This window comes from Oryx dammah, unplaced genomic scaffold (assembly GCF_014754425.2).
Source record: "Oryx dammah isolate SB20612 unplaced genomic scaffold, SCBI_Odam_1.1 HiC_scaffold_18, whole genome shotgun sequence".
Taxonomy (NCBI): Eukaryota; Metazoa; Chordata; class Mammalia; order Artiodactyla; family Bovidae; genus Oryx; species Oryx dammah.
Genome location: NW_024070202.1, coordinates 112,439,511 through 112,462,327, shown reverse-complemented (window position 1 = coordinate 112,462,327; position 22,817 = coordinate 112,439,511). Strand labels below are relative to the sequence as shown.

The following is a 22,817-nucleotide window of genomic DNA, read 5'->3' as shown; positions in this document are numbered from 1 at the left end:
TGACTCTGTATTCATCCCTATGTGTAACAAAAGTTATATAAGCAAACCCCAAAATAAAGAAATCGGATCAGTTTCCGGAAAGACTGATTCCACCATGTCGCTTCTTTCTTGCTCCCTTTTCTCTGGCTGAAATTCAGCCTCTTTTCTCCACTAATTCTCCTACTACACTATCTGTTTCTAATCTCTCTCTATATCTGTAATTAAATATGTATTTTTCCAAAGACGCCGACGCCGTCCCCACCTTTGAATTCCCTGGATCCACCGGGGCTGGACCCCAGTAGAGTCCTTTAGCCAGAGAGGGGTTATTGAGCCAGCCTCTCCCTTTACTTTTCCTTCATTGTTGGAGCCAATGCAGGTTGAACACAATTACCTATAGGAACCAGGTGGGCAACATGAAGAGGTAGAGTTTGAAATGGACGGTAAAGCACAGAGAGGACTCCAGCAGAAATGTGGGGTGGGATGAAGGGTCCTAGGAGGGAAAGCACGAGGTGGGTTGGGAAAAGCACTGAAATCTTCTGCCACCGGAATGGCTGACTGGGGAGGGGATTCACTGGAAATGAGGCTGGAGAAGTAGGCTAAGGAGAGACTGTGCTCTGGGATGCAGGTGCTCACAGGATCAGGCAAACGATCACAGAATTTTAATTGTATTAAATGATGTTTGAGTGTAATCACATTACTTTGAGAAGCCTCAGGTTTGAGGGCAAGAACATAAAGAGCCAGCGGGCAACATCCCAGTCTCCTCATACTTAGACATATCAGGATAAGCCAAACTATGTGGTTTTCTAAGAGCAGAAGCTCTTGAGATCAGTTTGGGAAGTATGTTTTTTCCCCAATTTTCTCCCTGTTTGTCTCCCAGGCCAGCCATCCTAAGGTAAGTTCTAAGTCAGTGAGCAAACCTTCTTCTTCTCATGGTTTCCCATAGCACCCCCACCAATCCAGCTGCTCAATCTCCTAGTAAAACTTATTTCTACAGCTTATGTCACTGACAGAACCACCTGGAAAAACATATCTAAAGCTTACAACAAACTGTGGAATATTCTTAAAGAGATGGGGATACCAGACCACCCGACATGTCTCCTGAGAAATCTGTACGCAGGTCAAGAAGCAACAGTTACAGCTGGCATGGAACAACAGACTGATTCCAAATCGGGAAAGGAGTACGTCAAGGCTGTATATTGTCACCTTAACTTATATGCAGAGTACATCATGAGAAATGCCAGGCTGGATGAAGCACAAGGTGAAATCAAGATTGCCAGGAGAAATACCAATAACCTCAGATACACAGGTGACACCACCTTTATGGCAAAAATCGAAGAAGAACTGAAGTTTCTTGATAAAAGTGAAAGAGGAGAGTGAAAAAGTTGGCTTAAAGCTCAGCATTCAGAAAACTAAGACCATGGCATCTGGTCCCATCCCTTCATTGCAAATAAATGGGGAAACAATGGAACCAGGGAGAGACTTTATTTTGGGGGGCTCCAAAGATCACAGCAGATGGTGACTGCAGCCATGAAATTAAAGATCCTTGCTCCTTAGAAGAAAAGCTACTACCAAACTAGACAGCACATTACAAAGCAGAGACATTACTTTGCCAACAAAGGTCCATCTAGTGAAAGCTATGGTTTTTCCAGTAGTCATGTATGGATGTGAGAGTTGGACTATAGAGAAAGCTGAGCTCCAAATTGATGCTTTTGAATTGAGGTGTTGGAGAAGACTCTTGAGAGTCGCTTGGACTGCAAGGAGATCAAACCAGTCTATCCTAAAGGAAATCAGTCCTGAATGTTCATTGGAAAGACTGATGCTGAAGCTGAAACTCCAATACTTTGGCCACCTAATGTGAAGGACTGACTCATTGGAAAAGACCCTGATGCTGGGAAAGATTGAAGATGGGAGGAAAAGGGGACAACAGAAGACGAGATGGTTGGATGGCATCACCAATGTGATGGACATGAGGTGGAGTAGGCTCCAGGAGTTGGTGATGGACAGGGAGGCCTGGCACACTGCAGTCCATGGGCTTGCAAAGAGTCCAACACGACTGAGCTACTGAACTGAACCGAAAGCTTACTCATTGGCATGGAATGTTATCATCTCCCCTCTGGTCTTTGCATTTGGAGATCCTAAGAAGACAAAGTCGAGCTCACCAGGTGTTCTCACAGCATCATCCCAACTCAGTAAGGCTTCTTCAATGTCTTCCCTAAATTCCAATGCTCAGGGGAGAGGAAGAACTATGAGTGGGGTCACCAGCTGTTTGGACTTGGTCAGACATATTGTAGGGAGTTACACCTATTTGATGAATGAATAAATGAACAAATAGTGTCTGGGACTCTTTCAGTTAATCATGAGAAGACAGAAGGTGGCAAGAGACGGATCAGAGTGGTCTTTTGTCACCCATCTTAAAGAGGAAATGGGAGAGGCGAGGCGCTCACGGTCTCAGAAGGCAAGCATCTTTTGGGGGTGAGCACTGCTGCGAACTCGCTGATCTCCAGTTTTCGCGGCAGCAGTTTTGCCTCGCCCGGAGGGGTGTCCCCAACTGCGGGGACAGGAGGCACGTGGGCTCGGTCAGCCCCGCTTTCCTTCTTGCCCTGCAGTCGTGCCCTGCAGTCGTGCCCTGCAGTCGTGCCCTGCAACCTTCGGCCGCGCGCTCCCGCCGGCTCGCCGGCACCCAGCCCGCAGAGCTGAGCCTGGTAAGGGGGCCCTGCGGGGGGTCCCTGCGTCCTGGAGGATTGGGAGCGGGGAGAAGAGGGAGTGTTCTGGAGGCCGCGGCTGAGTCAGGGCTACTGATTTCTGGTGGGACCTCGAACCGGTTCCATGCTTCTGGGGTCTCCTGTCAGTGAAACCGGGTGCCGGTGGAAAGCGTTATGGACACCAGCAGGCTCCCAGGGGGAACCAAGCGGATTTGGGAACCGCTCACCCCGCGTTCCTGCCCATCGCTTTCCACAGCGCTGCAGTCTTTTATGTCTAGTTGCCTACTCCGTAGCTCTTTTGATTTTCAGTAAGCTTCACAGCGTTTCATAAAGCTTCGCTAATATTCTCACATACTGGGAAAGATTGAAGGGAAAAGTAGATGGGAGCAGCAGGAGAAGAGATGGTTAGATGGCATCACTGACTCATTGGTCATGAATTGAACAAACTTGGGGAGATAATGGAGGACAGGAAAGCCTGGAGTGCTGCAGCCCATGGGGTCCCAAAGAACTGGACAGGACTGAGCGACTGAACAACAATTTGACAGATGAGAAAACTGAACCTCACAACTAGGTGGAGCGAACATCTTAAGTTTTACCTTCTTAACTTCACCCATACCACCCCCGCCTGGTCCCTGAAAAGCATGACCACCCAGAGAAGGCTGGTGCATGAATCCATTCCTAGGGCTCCACAGGACGAGAACCCTCACTGAGCCACGTTCCCAACAAAAACCTCTCAGTGGACATTGTTCCAAGACCTTGATCTTCTGAAAGCCACCGCATTCTTCCCCAGATAGCCACGTTTCCTACCACACGGTGTAGAATTCGACCTATGGCAGAGAGACCCCCAGCGTGTGCAGGAACCATCCCTTTGTCTGCTGTCAACCTCCTGTGAAAGCCGTGTTATGAAATCATGATGCTAAACTGTGAAACCAGTGATGCCGGGAAACAGAGGGACTCAAACAGTCGGGGAAGGAGAGACTCATGAATAAGGCAGAGGAAAAATATTTTTACCTTTCCTAAAACAGCAGGAGAGAGCCTACTCTAGTGGTTTGATAAAATGAGATAGCATCAAGATAACATTAGGTTCGTCCAGTTTAAAGATCAATAGGTATATGATGTTCATTTGCTTCAACCTCCTCCCTAAGCTAGATCCCCCTGCTGTTCCTGTCAGATTCCTGTATAATCTCTGCTACCATACTGTCTCTCTCATGATTCCTGGTCCCATGTTGGGAAGATTAGGGTTTTCTTTGTGGAAAAGAAATCCGCCTCCATTATTCATTCTCCCACTTTTGTCTGTTCTGCAATTGACCCGTGTCACGTTGCTTCAGGTTTACAATGCTTCCGGATCTCTTCCTAGGTTTAATTCAGTCCTTTTAATATCCTGTCATTTCAGCATTTCCATCAATATCCTTTCTGACTAACCTCTGGACACTTTGCTATTTGTTAATATCTGCCCCCAAAACTCTATTCCTTGGTGAGATGTGTCACCCCCTGGCAACCTGACCCACTCAGAAGATGCTTCAGGAAGACAGTGCTGCACCTCTGCTCCCCAGTTCAGGACTTTGATGGTGTTTTGTGGCAGCCACAGAGCCCCATTTGGGTCACACTGATCATCAAGTCATGTAAAAACACCAGATTGTTTAAACTGAAATCTTTCCATTCTGAGCAACTTCTGTCCCCTACGATTTTATGTTTGAATAATCTTTAAAAAAATAAATAAATAAAAGGCACCCAAGCTTTTGCAATACAGTTCTCTTTGTTGGTTCAGTTTATGTCCTGATCATGGACGGCAACATGGTATGTGGTGTTCCAAGAGGCTCAATGACTTTATCTTCACTTCTCCTCCCCGATGAACCTAGGAGAATATGCAGGCAAAATGAGCCAGTTTTTGTTCTTAGCTCCATGACAGTTTTGTGAACATGGGCATGTTAGTTGAGACTCAGTTTCTTAATATTTTAATAGAAATTTTAATACCTATCTCGATCACATCATAGGGAATTGGGGCAAACAATTAAAATAATGGATATGAAAGAAAAATTGAAAATTACAAATGGCTGCACAGAGGGTTATTATGATGGTGAAGTTCATCATCAACATTGTCACGACTGTCATCATTGTCTTTACTACTTCAATACACTGGTTCCAATAGAAAATGCCATCTGAGATAGAAAAGATGTCAGAGAATCTGAGCAATTTCAGCAAAAGCTGGAGTATAATTTACCAGAGGCAAGGACACCAAGTGGGAGAAGGTGGTAAGGAAAATGGTCTTCTTGGGGGTTAAGAAAAGGAAAGAGGTGCAGGAGGAAAAGGAAAGGAAAGAAGTTATCTTAATAGATTCTGATAGTGTGACAGGAGATGGTTTCCTTAATGAGGACCATTTCTATGCATCTCGACTGAGTGAATAGAAATATGTGAAAAGGTAGAAATATTAAATTTGCTGAATAGCAAATCAACTATGGAAATCATTTTTAATTCAATGTTAATCAATAAAATGCAAGTTTAAACCAATTAAGACATCCTACTCTATGACCAATAGGTTGACCAAAAAAATTAAAATCTAGTATTACTAGAGTGTAGGCAAAGATTTGCAGGGTGCTCGTATGTGGCTGCTGCCAGCACAACTCAGCACAAGTTTCCTGGAGCCATATTTGGTAACATCTAGTCAATGGCACCCTGCTCCAGTACTCTTGCCCGGAAAATCCCATGGGCAGAGGAGCCTGGTAGGCTGCAGTCCATGGGGTCTCTAAGAGTCGGACACGACTGAACAACTTCACTTTCACTTCTCACTTGCATGCATTGGAGAAGGAAATGGCAACCCACTCCAGTGTTCTTGCCTGGAGAATCCTAGGGACAGGGGAGCCTGGTGGGCTACCGTCTATGGGGTCACACAGTCGGACACGACTAAAGCAACTTAGCAGCAGCAGCAGTCAGGCAGAAGCTGGACATTCCAGAGGGATTGTCACGTTGGTCGTAGCACTACTGTTGGTAGTAACAAAGATGCATTTGGAACACCAAATGTTTGTTAAGAAAGAACTGGATAAAATGTTACATAAGCAATGCCATTTCTGTAAAAGATTAAAATACCAAAAAGTACTGTATCTTAACTATAGATAGATGTGCATGTACAAGTGTAAATACACAAATGAGATAGACACATAAACATCTCAGAATAGTGTTTGCCTCTAAAGGGAGAGGAAGAATGAGACTCGGGGTTGAGGGAGTCAAAAAATAAATAAATGAAACTATATCTGTAAAGTTTTAACTTTTTCAATCAAACTGAACAGCAGTAATAAAAATGCCAAAATACTGAGATTTGTTCATTGCACATCATGGAATTTATTTCATTACTCAGTGTATTTATTTCTCTCCTTAAAATGTTTGTTTCATAACTACATAATCTTTAAAACTGAATAAATAAAATATAGGTTCAGTGGTGGTGGTGGTTTAGTTGCTAAGTTGTGTCCAACTCTTGTGACCCCATGGACTGTAGCCTTCAGGCTCCTCTGCCCATGGGATTCTCCAGGCAAGAATACTGGAGTGGGTAACCATTCCTTTCTCCAGAGGATCTTCGCAACCCAGGAAACGAACCCAGTTCTCCTGCATTGCAAGCCCATTCTTCACCAACTGAGCTATGAGGGAAGCCCATAGGCTCAGAGTTCATCTTAATTATAATTGCAGACTGCATGCTTGCCTTTTCCAATGCATGCTTACCTTTTCTAGCACCAAGAATGATGCAACAGTATGCCTCATCTGAACGAAACATTTATCTCCGTGGTTTTGCCAATTTCTGCTTATGTCTACTGGGATTTTTCTTAAGTTGTTACTGGGAGACCCACAAGAAAAGACATTTGATTTAAAACAGAGCAGGAAATTACTTTATCCTGAATTTGTCCCGAATGTTGCTGCTGTCCCTCAGTCAGGGCACCAGTTTCTCTTCCCCCAGCTGCTCAGAGGGAAGGAGGTGGTGACCATGTTCGGGCCTCTTCCCCTTCTCCCTCTCATGTCCATCCTCAAAAAGCCTTGGACCCAAATTCCACGCTCCCACTGGAAGGTGCATTGTACTTTCCTCTTTGCCACTGGGATGTCCATCTGATACAAAGGGTTTCTGGGACTGGAAATGCCCAGTAGATCAAACAAATCACTGTCATTTAGAACAAGGCAACTTTTATTCTCTAGTCTAGCAAGTTTGCTTTGATTTCAATAATAATAATAAATAAAAGTCTTGCTTCTTATTCCATAGAAGAAGGCTTCCTTTATTTCATGCCTTTTCAGTTTGAAGGGAGAAAATCAACTGATATGTATTCAAACATTTATTGCTTTCCTGTAGAATGAGGAGGCAAAGCAAGAGTTCACTGTGTTAACATAACTTAGCATCACCTGGCTTGCTTAAAGTTATATATGGATATTTGAAAGCAAAGTATAAGTTAGAAAGTTAGCAATGGAAATGGCTCATCTAAGGATAATTGTTCTCGGCTGTCTGAATTGGAGGTGTTCTCAGGTCTTATCACCTCCTATAAGGACACTTGCTTTTATTCCTTTCCTTTTTTTATTCTAGAAGCGAATGGAAGGGCTGCAGAGGAGCAGATACAGAACCATGACTGAAGGTAAGAAACCCTCCAAATTCTCAAGCACTCTGGACACCAGGAGACAGTTACTGTCCTCCCTCCTCCACTCCGTGACCTCAAACACTGAGACAGAGAGAAACCCAGCTACTTTAAACTGCAGGAGAAAAAGGCAGCTATCACGTTCTTTCTCTTCCCTACTGTCATCACACCCTACACACCCAAGTATGACACCCTGACCCCTATGGTGATGTATGGGAAATGTGGAAACAAAACTTCAAGTCAGAAGTCAGTGGATTCGGAACAGAATTGTGGAAATGATATCTTTCCCTGCCTGTGCTCAGCTGAAAAGAGGGGAAGTTCCCCATAGTGATTTAGTAATCATGTTTAAAAAAAAAAAAATCAGAATACTTAAGTAAGGGAAGAACCAACAGAGTAAAAGGAACAAAATAACAGATTTGGGGAGCCAAAAATAACAGATTTGGGGAGCCTAGAATGAACCTAATTCACGTGGGCTCATAAGAACTCCAGAAGTCCTTGGATTCTCACTCTTCATCTCTTGAAAATTTTAGCTCTTGGCACAGCATCACCCTTGCCAACTCTTGTTGTTGTTTGTTGTTGTTTAGTCACTATGTCATGTCCAAACCTTTGCAACCCCGTGGACAGCAGCCCACCAGGCTCCTCTGTCCATGGGCTTTTCCAGGCAAGAATACTGCAGCAGCTTCTCGTGTCCTCCTCCAGGGAACCTTCCCAACCCAGGGATCAAACCTGTGTTCCATGTCTCCAGCATTGGCAGGTGGATTCTTTCCCACTAGCACCACCTAGGAAGCCCATCATCAACTATACTCCAAGATAAAATAAAAACTTTAAAAAAGAATCACAAACTTAGTAAAACCGGAAAAATCCTTTTTTTTTTTTTTTTAACAGGCAAGATAGAACATCAAGGACTTCCCTGGTGGCTCAGATGGTTAAGCGTCTGTCTACAATGTGGGAGACCCGGGTTCGATCCCTGGGTTGGGAAGATCCCCTGGAGAAGGAAATGGCAATCCACTCCAGTTCTATTGCCTGGAAGGCTACAGCCCATGGGGTCGCAAAGAGTCGGACATGACTGAGTGACTTTACCTATTACCTATAGAACATCAAGGCTTTGAACACTTCTCCTCCTTGAGGATCATCCTGGTAGGCAAAACAGGCAGTGGGAAAAGTGCGACCAGGAACAGCATCCTCTGCCAGCCCGTGTTTGAGTCCAAGCTGGAGACCCAGGCAGTGACCAGGAAGTGTCAGAGGGCAACAGGCATGTGGAATGGGAGGAGCATCCTGGTGGTGGACACGCCCCCCATCTTTGAGGCCGGGGCCCAGGATCAAGAGGTGTATGAGAATATCGGAGCCTGTTACCTGCTGTCGGTGCCAGGGCCCCATGTGCTGCTGCTGGTGACCCAGCTGGGGCGCTTCACCGATCAGGACACGGTGGCCATGACCAGGGTGAAGGAGGTCTTTGGGGCAGGAGCCGAGAGATACATGGTCATCCTCTTCACCCGCAAGGAGGACTTGGCAGGAGGATCCTTAGATGAGTACGTGGCAAGCACAGACAATCTCAGCCTGAGGAGCCTGGTCCGGGAGTGCAGGCAGAGGTACTGCACCTTCAACAACCGGGCCTCTGGGGGTGAGCAGAGAGAGCAACTGGCCCAGCTGATGGCCGTGATCAAGGGGCTGGAGCAGGAACACCAGGGCCCCTTCCTCACCAACGAGCTCTTCTTTGATGCACAGATGCTCCAGCATATGAGGGGTGGCGCCCATGGAGAAGGTCAGAGGTGCTACCGGGACAAGGTATGGCTGCAGGCGCCCATGGAGAAGGTCAGAGGCACTACTGGGACAAGGTATGGCTGCAGGTTCCAAAGCAAAAGCAAGACCTGAAAGAGGCCAAGAGAAACTGAACCTTCAAGGCTCTCCTCCGACTCAAAGCCTGGATCGTTTCTCATACCAAAATATTTGTTCTTCTTGTCCTATGCCTTTTGATTTTTCTTGCCATTGTAATTAGCTTGTATAGTACACATCAGCATTGAGCATTTTCAGATGACAGCTGCCATTTTTTGGCAGCTTCAATGGTCAGCTTCCATTTTTTCAGAGTCAGCATATCTATCTGTGTTGATCAGGAACTTTATTTGCTTTTTACATAATTTCATTTTCAATTTTGCTTCTTTGCATCGATGCACAATCCCTTTTATTTGGTTCCTTTTTAGGTAAATAAAATCCAAGGGGAAAAAAATTTCCCCTTTCTGTTGTGTTAAAAATGGTGAAGGCGGAAACTTCCCTGGCAGTCCAATGGTTAAGACTGTGCTTTCAATGCAAAGGTAGCAGGTTCAATCCTTGGCTGAGAAACTAAGACCCCATATGCTGTGCAGCCAAAAATTAAAGTAAATAAATAAGAGCAAAATCTTTTTTTTTAAAAAATGGTGAAGACAGATAATAAACTACCTGCATGCCATCAAGAAATATTGGGGAGCTTGCAGAGAGGAAAGTGAGTGGACTGACATGCTGTGTGAGCGAGCGTCTCACCAGGGACCTCCTTTTTACAGTTGGAATTCCTTATGTTATTCAGAAACATACTCTGACTTCCTTGTAGGTTGTAAAAAAAAAAAAGTAATAATAAGACACCACACAAGAGAGAAAGACTAGGGTGTTCTGGGACGGCTCTGGGATGTGAAGAGGCTGGGGGAGAAAGGAGGAAGGCCCTGGAGACGGGGTAGGGAGGAAGATCTCTGCATAGTCAGCCACTGGAAAATTAGAGAACCAGAAATCCTTAGAGCAGGGCTAGAAAAGAGCCAGATGATGAGTGTAGAAATTCAGGCTTAGCCGGCCATCTGGTCTCCTTCAACACTCAACTGTCCTCTTCAGCACAAAAGCCACCCTGGACAAGCAGGAAGTGACCGGCAAGGCTGCATTCCCTACAAGTTTAGAAATTTGAATTGCATGGACTTTTCATATGTGGTGATGAAACATTATGCTTCCTTTGATTTTTTGACCCGTTGTTGTGGTTCAGTCGCTCAGTCCTGTCTGGCTATTTGCAACCCCATGGACTGCAGCACGCCAGGTTTCCCTGTCATTCACCATCTCCAGGAGCTTGCTCAAACTCATGTCCATTGAATTGATGATGGCATCCAACTATCTCGTTCTCTGACATCCCTGAATCCTCCTGCTTTCAATCTTTCCAAGCAAAGATTTTTTTGAAAGAATTTTTTCAGTCTCTTCTAATAAGTCAGCTCTTAGGTGGCCAAAGTATTGGAGCTTCAGCTTCAGCATCAGTCCTTCCAAAGAATACTCAGGACTGCTTTCCTTCAGGATTGACTGGTTTGTTCTCCTTGCAGTCCAAGGGACTCTCAAGAGTCTTCTCCAACATCGCAGTTCAAATGCATCAATTCTTTGGCACTCAGCCTTGTTTATAGTCCAACTCTCACATCAACACATCACTACTGGAAAAACCATAGCTTTGACCTTTGTCAGCAAAGTAATATCTCTGCTTTTTAATACACTGTCTAGGATTGTCATAACTTTTCTTCCAAGGAGCAAGCATCTTTTAATTTCATGGCTAGAGTCACCATCTACAATGATTTTGGAGCCCAAAAAAAGAAAGTCTGTCATTGTCATTATTGTTTCCCCATCTTTTTGCCATGAAGTGATGGGACCACATGCCATGATCTTTGTTTTTTAAATGTTGAGTTTTAAGCCAGCTTTTTCACTCTCCTCTTTCACCTTCATCAGGAAGCTCTTTAGTTCCTCTTCACTTTCTGACATAAGGGTGGTGTCATCTGCATGTCTGAGGTTATTGATATTTCTCCAGCAATCTTGACTCCAGCTTGTGCTTCATCCAGCCTGGCATTTCGCATGAAGTACTCCACATATACGTTAAATAAGTATAGTGACAATATACAGCCTCGATGTACTCCTTTTCCAATTTGAAACCAGTCCATTGTTCCCTGTCCAGTTCTGAATGTTGCTTCTTAACCTGCATACAGGTTTCTCAGGAGACAGGTAAGGTGGTCTGGTATTCCCATCTGTTTAAGAATGTTCCACAGTTTGTTGAGATCCACACAGTCAAAAGTTTTAACGTAGTCAATGAAGCAGAAGTAGATGTTTTTCTGAAATTCTCTTGCTTCTTCTATGATTCAAAAATGTAAAAACGCTCCTCAGCTCACAGAACTGGCCTCAGCCTGGATTTGCTCTGCAGGCTGTCATTTGCCCCCCATCTTAGGGGAGGTTTTCCACCATGGGTTGAGCTTCGATGTAGTGGAACATCTTGAACCCCAAGGTCAGCACAATCATGTGTGATACCTGTAGAAATTTGGGGAAAGGGTGGCATTGCACATTTCAGTGGTAGAAAAGACTAGCAAGCAGACACTGGGGTGAAGTCTGAGTGGTGGTCACCAAATCAGTGGAAAGAGGAAATCAAATGAGGAAGGGTCTGGGTGACCCCTTCCCAACTTCTCCTTCTATGGGATAGCTGCCCGTCCCTTCGTACCCTGTAGAGGAAACCCACAGTCGCACAGGCAGCCTGTCCCTGGGTGGGTAAGTGATGAACTCTTTGTGAAGCCCAGTTCATTGTCCATGTCCCCGCTGGTGATAAAGGTGCAGTTGATCTCAACATTGTTATCCCATAAACAATTCCAATCTCGTGCAAGGAGTGTTATGTATGAGCTCCTCAAACCCTTGAAACACCAGGAAACTCGGAGTTCTCAGACCAAGGACCTCCTCCTCCTCAGTGCGGTCTAACCCAAGTTGGTCTCTCCTTTCCTTGACTTCATCCAGTCCCACTCCACCCACAAGTAACTGAGTGCTGAGGGGCGGGGTTTCTGCTGGGCACCAGGGATCTGACAGAAGTAAAGCCAAAGGCACCTGTGCGGTAGAGGGAGGAAGTCATATAAAAATGAGGGTGAGCCAGAAGTGAGCGTCCACACAGGGAAGGCAGAGTAGCCCTCGCTGGTCATGACTAAAGAAAGCCTGAGCAGCAACAAAAACCCAGTGCGGCCAATGAATACAGTAAAAATGGGTGTGAGAGAAATTTATGTGCGGTGGGATGTCAACCAGAAGGAGAGTGAGGGCTCGGTGGCAGAGGTGCCCTGGCCAGGGTGGGGCAGGGGCTTCTAGAAACGTGCCGGCCCCTCCCTCCAGGAATGACTTCAGGCAGAGGGAGCAGGCAAGCCATTCAGTATCACAGTAATTGAAGTCTGTGCCCCAACCAGTAATGCTGGGTCAGGCAGGAGATTGAGAAGCACTGGAGGAGGCAGGGAGGGACCAGGCTGGGCAGGTTCAAGGGCTTTCTCCCTGAGGTTTTTAAAAGTTAGGAATTTCAGGAAGATCACGCTGCAACAATGTGGCAGTTGGACTAAATAAGTGTGAGCCTGGGAACATGGCATCACATTCAGAAGAAAAGAATTCGGTCTCAGCCATCCATCAGGGCCTGAGCCGTAATGGGAGGTGTGGGGATGGGGAGGACAGGACAGGAATGGGGGCAGCGAGGGGGTGAATTGACACAGAGTGGCACTGACAGCAAGGTAGGGAGGGAGCCAGCTTTCTGTCTTGGCCTCCCGGGGACCCTGGCTCCCCCCACTGCCCAGGGCCCTCAGAGGAGACTGGGCTGAGCAGAGAAAGGCGGAGACTTCAGGTCCGGTGGAATCGACCTTAAAGCCCTCAGGACTGAGTGGTCTCCTCCTCCCTCCAGGGAAGGCACTGGACCAGGCAAACTCACTTAAGAAAGTATTTGGGAGCAGGGCTGCAGGAAGATGGCGTTCCTCCCAGGATGCAGATGATCAGTTCCCAGGCCTCCCCACAATGAGAAAGCATCTCTTGCCCCAGGAGCAGCATTTCTCAGTGAGCCAGATGGCGAGTGTCTGAGGTCAGGGGCGGTGGGGAGGAGCCACCCTGGGTCCAAGGTCAGGGGCGGCAGCCGGGAAGAGCCACCCCATGCCCGAGGCCAGGGGCAGCAACCGGGAAGAGCAACCCCACGTCCAAGAAGCAGTGGCTTGGGGCGCAGGAGGGCCTAGAGGAGCTATCCCACGTTGAAGGTCAGGAAGGGCAGTGGTGAGGAGATACCCTTTTTCCAAGGTAAGGAGCAGTGGATGCACTTTGCTAGAGCAGCCGTGAAGAGATGCCCCATGCCCAAGGTAAGAGAAACCCAAGTAAGATGGTAGGCATTGCAAGAGGGCATCAGAAGGCAGACACACTGAAACCATTCTCACAGAAAACTAGCCAATCTAACCACACTAGGACCACAGCCTTGTCTAACTCAATGAAACTAAACCATGCCCGCAGGGCAACCCAAGACAGGTGGGTCTTCGTGGAGAGGTCTGACAGAATGTGGTCCATTGGAGAAGGGAATGGCAAACCACTTCAGTATTCTTGCCTTGAAAACCCCATGAACAGTATGAAAATGCAAAATGATAGGATATCAAAAGAGGAACTCCCCAGGTCAGTAGGTGCCCAACACGCTACTGGAGATCAGTGGAGAAATAACTCCACAAAGAATGAAGGGATGGGGCCAAAGCAAAAACAATACCCAGTTGTGGATGTGACTGGTGAAAGAAGCAAGGTCCGATGCTGTAAAGCAATATTGCATAGGAACCTGGAATGTCAGGTCCATGAATCAAGGCAAATTGGAAGTACTCAAACAAGAGATGGCAAGGGTGAACATCAACATTCTAGGAATTAGCGAACTAGAATGGACTGGAATGGGTGAATTTAACTCAGATAACCATTATATCTACTACTGCGGGCAGGAATCCCTCAGAAGAAATGGAGTAGCCATCATGGTCAACAAAAGAGTCTGAAATGCAGTACTTGGATGCAATCTCAAAAACAACAGAATGATCTCTGTTTGTTTCCAAGGCAAACCATTCAATATCACAGTAATCCAAGTCTATGCCCAAACCAATAACACTGAAGAAACTGAAGTTGAACGGTTCTATGAGGACTTACAAGACCTTTTAGAACTAACACCCAAAAAAGATGTCCTTTTCATTATAGGGGACTGAAATGCAAAAGCAGGAAGTCAAGAAACACCTGGAGTAACAGGCAAATTTGGCCTTGGAATGCGAAATGAACCAGGGCAAAGACTAATAGAGTTTTGCCAAGAAAATGCACTGGTCATAGCAAACACCCTCTTCCAACAATATAAGAGAAGACACTACACATGGACATCACCAGATGGTCAACATCGAAATCAGATTGATTATATTCTTTGCAGCCAAAGATGCAGAAGCTCTATACAGTCAACAAAAACAAGACCAGGAGCTGACTGTGGCTCAAATCATAAACTCCTTATTGCCAAATTCAGACTTAAATTGAAGAAAGTGGGGAAAACCGCTAGACCATTCAGGTATGACCTAAATCAAATCCCTTATGATTATACGGTGGAAGTGAGAAATAGATTTAAGGGCCTAGATCTGATAGATAGAGTGCCTGATGGACTATGGACTGAGGTTCGTGACATTGTACAGGAGACAGGGATCAAGACCATCCACATGGAAAAGAAATGGAATAAAGCAAAATGGCTGTCTGGGGAGGCCTTACAAATAGCTGTGACAAGAAGAGAAGCAAAAAACAAAGGAGAAAAGGAAAGATATAAGCACCTGAATGCAGAGTTCCAAAGAATAGCAAGGAGAGATAAGAAAGCCTTCTTCAGCGATCGATGCAAAGAAGTAGAGGAAAACAACAGAATGGGAAAGACTAGAGATCTCTTCAATAAAATTAGAGATACCAAGGGAACATTTGATGCAAAGATGGGCTCGATAAAGGACAGAAATGGTATGGACCTAACAGAAGCAGAAGGTATTAAGAACAGGTGGCAAGAATACACAGAACTGTACAAAAAAGATCTTCACGACCCAGATAATCACGATGGTGTGATCACTCATCTAGAGCCAGACATCCTGGAATGTGAAGTCAAGTGGGCCTTAGGAAGCATCACTATGAACAAAGCTAGTGGAGGTGATAGAATTCCAGTTGAACTATTTGAAGTCCTGAAAGATGATGGTGTGAAAGCGCTGCACTCAATATGCCAGCAAATTTGGAAAACTCGGCAGTGGCCACAGGACTGGAAAAGGTCCATTTTCATTCCAATCCCAAAGAAAGACAATGCCAAAGAATGCTCAGACTACCGCACAATTGCACTCATCTCACATGTTAGTAAAGTAATATTCAAAATTCTCCAAGCCAGGCTTCAGCAATACATGAACCGTAAACTCCTTAATGTTCAAGCTAGTTTTAGAAAAGGCAGAGGAACCAGAGATCAAATTGCCAACATCCGCTGGATCATGGAAAAAGCAAGAGACTTCCAGAAAAACATCTATTTCTGCTTTATTGCCTATGCCAGAGCCTTTGACTGTGTGGATCACAATAAACTGTGGAAAATTCTGAAAGAGATGGGAATACCAGACCACCTGATGTGCCTCTTGAGAAACCTATATGCAGGTCAGGAAGCAACAGCTAGAACTGGACATGAAACAACAGACTGGTTCCAAATAGGAAAAGGAGTACGTCAAGGCTGTATATTGTCACCCTGCTTATTTAACTTCTATGCGGAGTACATCATGAGAAACGCTGGACTGGAAGAAACAGAAGCTGGAATCAAGATTGCCGGAAGAAATCTCAATAACCTCAGATATGCAGATGACACCACCCTTATGGCAGAAAGTGAAGAGGAGCTAAAAAGCCTCTTGATGAAAGTGAAAGTGGAGAGTGAAAAAGTTGGCTTAAAGCTCAACATTCAGAAAATGAAGATAATGGCATCCGTTCCCATCACCTCATGGCAAATAGATGGGAAAACAGTGGAAACAGTGTCAGACTTTATTTTGGGGGGCTCCAAAATCACTGTGGATGGTGACTGCAGCCATGAAATTAAAAGACACTTGCTCCTTGGAAGAAAATCTATGATAAACCTAGACAGCATATTAAAAAGCAGAAACATTACTTTGCCAACAAAGGTTTGTATAGTGAAAGGTATGTTTATTCCTGTAGTCAGTACGGATGTGAGAGTTGAACCATTAAAGAAGACTGAATTGATGTTTTGAAGTGTGGTGTTGGAAAAGACTCTTGAGAGTCCTTTTTACTGCACAGAGATCAAACCAGTCAATCCTAAAGGAAATCAACCCTGAATATTCATTGGAAGGACTGATGATGAAGCTCCAATACTTTGGCCACCTGATTCAAAGAGCCAACTCATTAGAAATACCCTGATGCTGTGAAAGATTGAAGGCAGGAGAAGGGGACGACAGAGGATGAGACGGTTGAATGGTGTCACTGACTCAATGGACATGAGTTTAAGAAGCTCCTGGAGATGGTGAAGGACAGGAAAACCTGGTATGCTGCAGTCCATGGGTTGCAAAGAGTCAGACATGACTGAAGGACTGAACATAAATAACATAAATGACAACTGGGAGCTGGAGAGGTAAGCAGAAGGCACATTTCTAGGACAGGGGAGCCCTCAATTGCATGGGTCCAGTTTGCTGGTTCACCTGTCTAACCCGTGACCAACTCTCACGACCTCAGAGGCTCCCCTCTCCCTGGGCTCTCACCAGCATGGAGGTGGCTCCTCTGGTGGCTCCCTGGCTGCACTGGAGGCATATGCCACAGCAACAATAGAGTCATTTGCAAAAGAGAACACAGGTAAAGACAGTGATTCCCCAAATCAATGACAACTTTTTCTGCCAAGAATCTTGTTGTCCAAATCATTGACCTACTACTTCCCCCACGTAGGATGTGGGATCACTCATGGTGTTAACTTGTGCCCTTTTGTAACTTAATAAAGATGACACATTAACAGTCTCATCAGTAGGAACACACTATATTCAGTTTGGATAATGACACTAATGTTTCCTCACAAGGCAGTGATCATGTCCAAGGCCAGTGTACTTTGGAGGTCAGCTTTTCTCATTAGAGGCATGTCAGCATCCCATCACCTCATGGCCAACAGAAGGGGGAAAAGTGGAAGCAGTGACAGATTTTATTTTCTTGGGCTACAAAACCACTGTGGACAGAGACTGCAGCAATGAAATTAGAAGATACTTGCTCCTTGGAAAGAAAGCTATGATAAACCTAGACAGCATATTAAAATATTGAAAAGCAAAGATATCACTTTGCTAACAAAGGGCCATATAGTCAAAGCTATGATTTGTCTGGTAGTTATCTATGGATGTGAGAGTTGGACCATAAAGAAAGCTGAGTGCCAAAGAATTGATGCTTTTGAACTGTGGTGTTGGAGAAAACTCTTGAGAGTCCCTTGGACTGCAAGGAGATCAAACCAGTCAATCCTAAAGGAAGTCAATCCTGAATATTCATTGGAAGGACTGATGCTGAAGCTTCAATACTATGGCCACCTGATGCAAAGAGCTGACTCATTGGAAAAGATCCTGATGCTTGGAAAGATTGAAATCAAAAGGAGAAGGGGATAGCAGAGGATGAGATGGTTAGATAGCATCATCAACTCAATGCACATGAATCTGAGCAAAATCTGGGAGATAGTGAAGGACAGGCAGCCTGGCATGCTGCAGTCCATAGATTGCAAAGATTTGAATAAGACTTAGCAACTGAACAATAAGCACACAGTAAGAACAGGCTTTGTTGGCCTCCATTCCAGACTTGTTAGGTGAATTTATCAAAAACTTCTATGTGTTCTATAGCTTCTAGAAATTAAGTAATTTTGCATCTGTATTCAACAAATTATGATTGAAATGAACTTTTGGTTCTTCATGGATTATGTACACATAACTTTACAACTGACTGCTGTGTCAGGAACATGCCTCCTTTGACCTTGAGGGTTCATTACTCAACACTTCTGGAACTCTTCTGATGGAGTCATCTTTGAACTTAAATGCCACAGTGGAAAACTTGTCTCTGATTTGTAGACTCTTTTTATTTTCATCCAGAAGCATGCTTCCAAATTTGATCATTGACCCTATTCACCAGGTTTAGATGCTGTCAAAATCCATTCTCAGTAGATCAAGTTGTGATCTCCAAGAACAGTCAGGTGAGAGGCAACCGTCATCCTAATGGGTGGGGCACAGAGTGGCGTCCACATGGAGCCTCCCTTGTTAAATCATATGGTTACATACAGATCACCCTCTTGACTAAGGAGGCCATTGCTCTAGAGAAGAACCCCAAGAATTTCTCAGTCCTAGAGTTGTCCTTATCATCAAAATGTCCTCTTTTTTTTTTAAAAAAAAAAAAAAAAGCACTTTTCTCTTGAACTCTTCAAATACCTACTGAATTAGTTGAAGAACTAAACTTCACGGAACCAGTTTCTAGATCCTTCCTTCAGCAGCTATAGTGCGCAGTAGCAGCTGAGAGGATACACCCCACATCCAAGGTCAGGAGCGGTGGCATGAGGAGATACCTCACATCCAAGGTCAGGAGCGGTGGCCAAGAGGAGAAACCCCATGTCCACCCCACGTCCAAGGTAAGAGAAACCGCAGTAAGATGGAAGGCGCTGGGAGAGGGCATCAGAGGGCAGACAGACTGGAACCACAATCACAGACAACTAGCCAAACTGATCACACGGACCACAGCCTTGTCTAACTCAATGAAACAGCCATGCCATGTGGGGCCACCCAAGATGGGCGGGTCATGGTGGAGAAGTCTGACAGAATGTGGAACACTGGAGAAGGGAATGGCAACCACTTCAGTATTCTTGTCTTGAGAAACCCGTGAACCATATGAAAAGGCAAAAAGATAGGACACAGAAAGATGAACTTCCCAGGCCGGTAGATGCCCAATATGCTACTGGAGATCAGTGGAGAAGTAACTCCAGAAAGAATGAAGGGATGGAGCCAAAGAAAAACAACACCCAGTTGTGGATGTGACTGGCGATAGAAGCAAGGTCTGATGCTGTAAAGAGCAATATTGCATGGGAACCTGGAGTGTCAGGTCCATGAATCAAGGCAAATAGGAAGTAGTCAAACATGAGATGACAAGAGTGAACATTGACATTCAAGGAATCAGGGAACTAAGATGGACCGGAATGGGTGAATTTAACTTAGATGACCATTATATCTACTACTGGGGGCAGGAATCCCTTAGGAGAAATGGAATAGCCTATATACTCAACAAAACAGTCCAAAATGCAGTACTTGGGTGCAATCTCAGAAACGACAGAATGATTTCTGTTCATTTCCAAGGCAAACCATTCAATATCATGATAATCCAAGTCTATGCCCTGACCAGTAAGTTGAACGGTTCTATAAAGATGTATAAAACCGTCTAGAACTAACACCCAAAAAAGATGTCCTTTTCATTATAGGGGACTGGAATGCAAAACTAGGAAGTCAAGAAACACCTGGAGTAACAGGCAAATTTGGCCTTGGAGTACAGAATGAAGCAGGGCAAAGCCTAATAGAGTTTTGCCATGAGAATGCACTGGTCGTAGCAAACACCCTCTTCCAACAACACAAGAGAAGACTCTCCACATGGACATCACCAGATAGTCAACACTGAAATCAGATTGATTATATTCTTTGCAGTCAAAGATGGAAAAGCTCTAGACAGTCAGCAAAAACAAGACCAGGAGCTGACTGTGGCTCAGATAATGAGCTGCTTCTTGCCAAATTCAGACTTAAATTGAAGAAAATAGGGAAAACCACTAGACCATTCAGCTATGACCTAAATCAAATCCCCTAGGATTATACACAGGAAGTGAGAAATAGATTTAAGGGACTGGATCTGATACACAGAGTGCCATGATATTGTAGAGGAGACAGGAATCAAGACAATCCCCAAGAAAAAGAAATCCTAAAAAGCAAAATGGCTGTCTGCGGAGGCCTTACAAATAGCTGTGCAAAGAAGGGAAGCAAAACAGAAAGGAGTAAAGGAAAGATATACCCATTTGAATACAGAGTTCCAAAGAATAGCAAGGAGAGATCAGAAAGACTTCCTCAGCGATCAATGCAAAGAAATAGAGGAAAACAATAGAATGGAAAAGACTAGAGATCTCTTCAAGAAAATTAACGATACCAAGGGAACATTTCATGCAAAGATGGGCTCGATAAAGGACAGAAATGGTAGGGACCTAATAGAAGCAGAAGATATTAAGAAGAAGTGGCAAGAATACACAGAAGAACTGTACAAAGAAGATCTTTACAACCCAGATAATCACGATGGTGTGATCACTTGCTTGGAGTCAGACATCCTGGAATGTGAAGTCAAATGGGCCATAGGATGCATCACTAGGAACAAAGCTAGTGGAGGTGATAAAATTCCAGGTGACCTATTTCAAAGCCTGAAGGATAATGCTGTGAAAGTGCTGCACTCAATATGCCAGCAAATTTGGAAAACTCAGCAGTGGTCACAGGACTGGAAAAGGTCAGTTTTCATTCCAGTCCCAAAGAAAGGCAATGCCAAAGAATGCTCAAACTAGTGCACATTTGGACTCATCTCACAGACTAGTAAAGTAATGCTTAAAATTCTCCAAGCCAGACTTCAGCAATACACGAACTGTGAACTTCCAGATGTTCAAGCTGGTTTTAGAAAAGGCAGAGGAACCAGAGATCAAATTGTCAACATCTGCTGGATCATGGAAAAAGCAAGAGAGTTCTAGAAAAACATCTATTTCTGCTTTATTGACTATGTCAAAGCCTTTGACTGTGTAGATCACAATAAACTGTGGACAATTCTGAAGAGATGGGAATACCAGACCACCTGACCTGCCTCTTGAGAAACCTGTATGCAGGTCAGGAAGCAACAGTTAAAACTGGACATGGAACAACAGACTGGTTCCAAATAGGAAAAGGAATACGTCAAGGCTGTACATTGTCACCCTGCTTATTTAACCTCTATGCAGAGTACATCATGAGAAATGCTGGGCTGGAGGAAGCACAGGCTGAAATGAAGACTGCCAAGAGAAATATCAATAACCTCAGATATGCAGATGACATCACCCTTATGGCAGAAAGTGAAGAAGAACTAAAGAGCCTCTTGATGAAAGTGAAAGAGGAGAGTGAACAAATTGGCTTAAAGCTCAACATTCAGAAAACTAATCATGGCATCTGGTCCCATCACTTCATGGCAAATAGATGGGGGAAATAGTGGAAACAGTGGCTGACTTTATTTTCCCTGGCTCCAAAATCACTGCAGACGGTGATTGCAGCCATGAAATTAACAAACACTTACTCCTTGGAAGGAAAGTTATGACCAACCTAGATAGCATATTCAAAAGCAGAGACATTACTTTGCCAACAAAGGTCCATCTAGTCAAGGGTATGATTTTTCCAGTGGTCATGTATGGATGTGAGAGTTGGACTATGAAGAAAGCTGAGCACCAATGAATTGATGCTTTTGAACTGTGGTGTTGGAGAAAACTCTTGAGAGTCCTTTGGACTGCAAGGAGATCCAACCAGTCCATCCTAAAGGAGATCAGTCCTAGGTGTTCATTGGAAGGACTGATGCTTAAGCTGAAACTCCAATACTTTGGCCATCTGATGCAAAGAACTGACTCATTTGAAAAGACCCTGATGCTGGGAAAGATTGAAGGCAGGAAGAGAAGGGGACGACAGAGGATGAGATGGTTGGATGGCATCACCGACTCAATGGACATGGATTTAGGTGGACTCTGGGAGTTTTTGATGGACAGGGAGCCCTGCTGTACTGCTGTTCACGAGGTCACAAAGAGTTGGACACGACTGAGTGACTGAACTGAACTGACTGAATGAATCATTCACAAGGAACTAACTGTAAGAATTGTGTTATAGCAAATAGCAGTTGGGGCCTGCAGTGTTATTTCACATATGCTATGAATGTTTTCTCACAATGGGCTTCCCTTCCATGTTGCCTTTACTCCATTTATAATATTTATTATGAACCTTAGAAAAAGCATGTATTTGAGATGTTATTTCCTCCAGGTTTAATCTCCAATCACTTTCTCCCTAAATTTCACCAAAGCAATAGATACCCTCAGTCCCTTTCAGAGACAAAACAAAGGACAACTGTAAAAATTCCAGATATTTGAGTTTGAGTTATCTGCCATAATTATTTATAATATAAAATCATCCCTCTATCACTGAAATTTTGCAATTTGAGTTTGAGTTATCTGCCATAATTATAAATACTGTAAAGTCATCCCTCTATTTTTGAATCCTTGCAATTATTTTAGCAGGTCAGAAACTTTTATCTGCTCACTGCCAATGTCACAGTGTATGTGGGTAAACTTTTCCCAGAGATTTCAATAGTCAGGTGAGACTTTCCTCCTGTCAGGGGATGAAAAAAAAAATGAAACAATAATCAGGAAATGCCTTGAAATAGAAAAAGAAAGTCGGTATCATAGGCTCAGCTGGTAAAGAATCCACCTGCAACACAGGAGACCTGGGTTCAGTCCCTGGGTTGGGAAGATCCCCTGGAGAAGGGAAAGGCTACCCACTCTAGTATTCTGGCCTGGAGAATTCCATGGATTGTACAGGCCATGAGGTTGCAAAGAGTTGGACATGACTAAGTGACTTTCACACACACACACACATCATAAGATGTATCTGTCAGGATTCTAGCAGAAAAGAGATGACCTAGTATAATGAAGTACTTGGAGGAGATGCTAGTGAAGGGG

General features: G+C 44.5%; 1 protein-coding gene across 1 annotated transcript; it reads left to right on the top strand.

Moving 5' to 3' along the window:
• Nucleotides 1-7,227: 7,227 nt before the first annotated feature.
• Nucleotides 7,228-9,026, top strand: LOC120877926 (GTPase IMAP family member 5-like). Its single transcript, XM_040260416.1, has 3 exons — nt 7,228-7,289; nt 8,374-8,874; nt 9,011-9,026. Exons 1-3 carry the CDS (start codon nt 7,243-7,245, stop codon nt 9,024-9,026), a joined length of 564 nt encoding a protein of 187 aa, XP_040116350.1. The 5' UTR covers nt 7,228-7,242.
• Nucleotides 9,027-22,817: the final 13,791 nt, after the last annotated feature.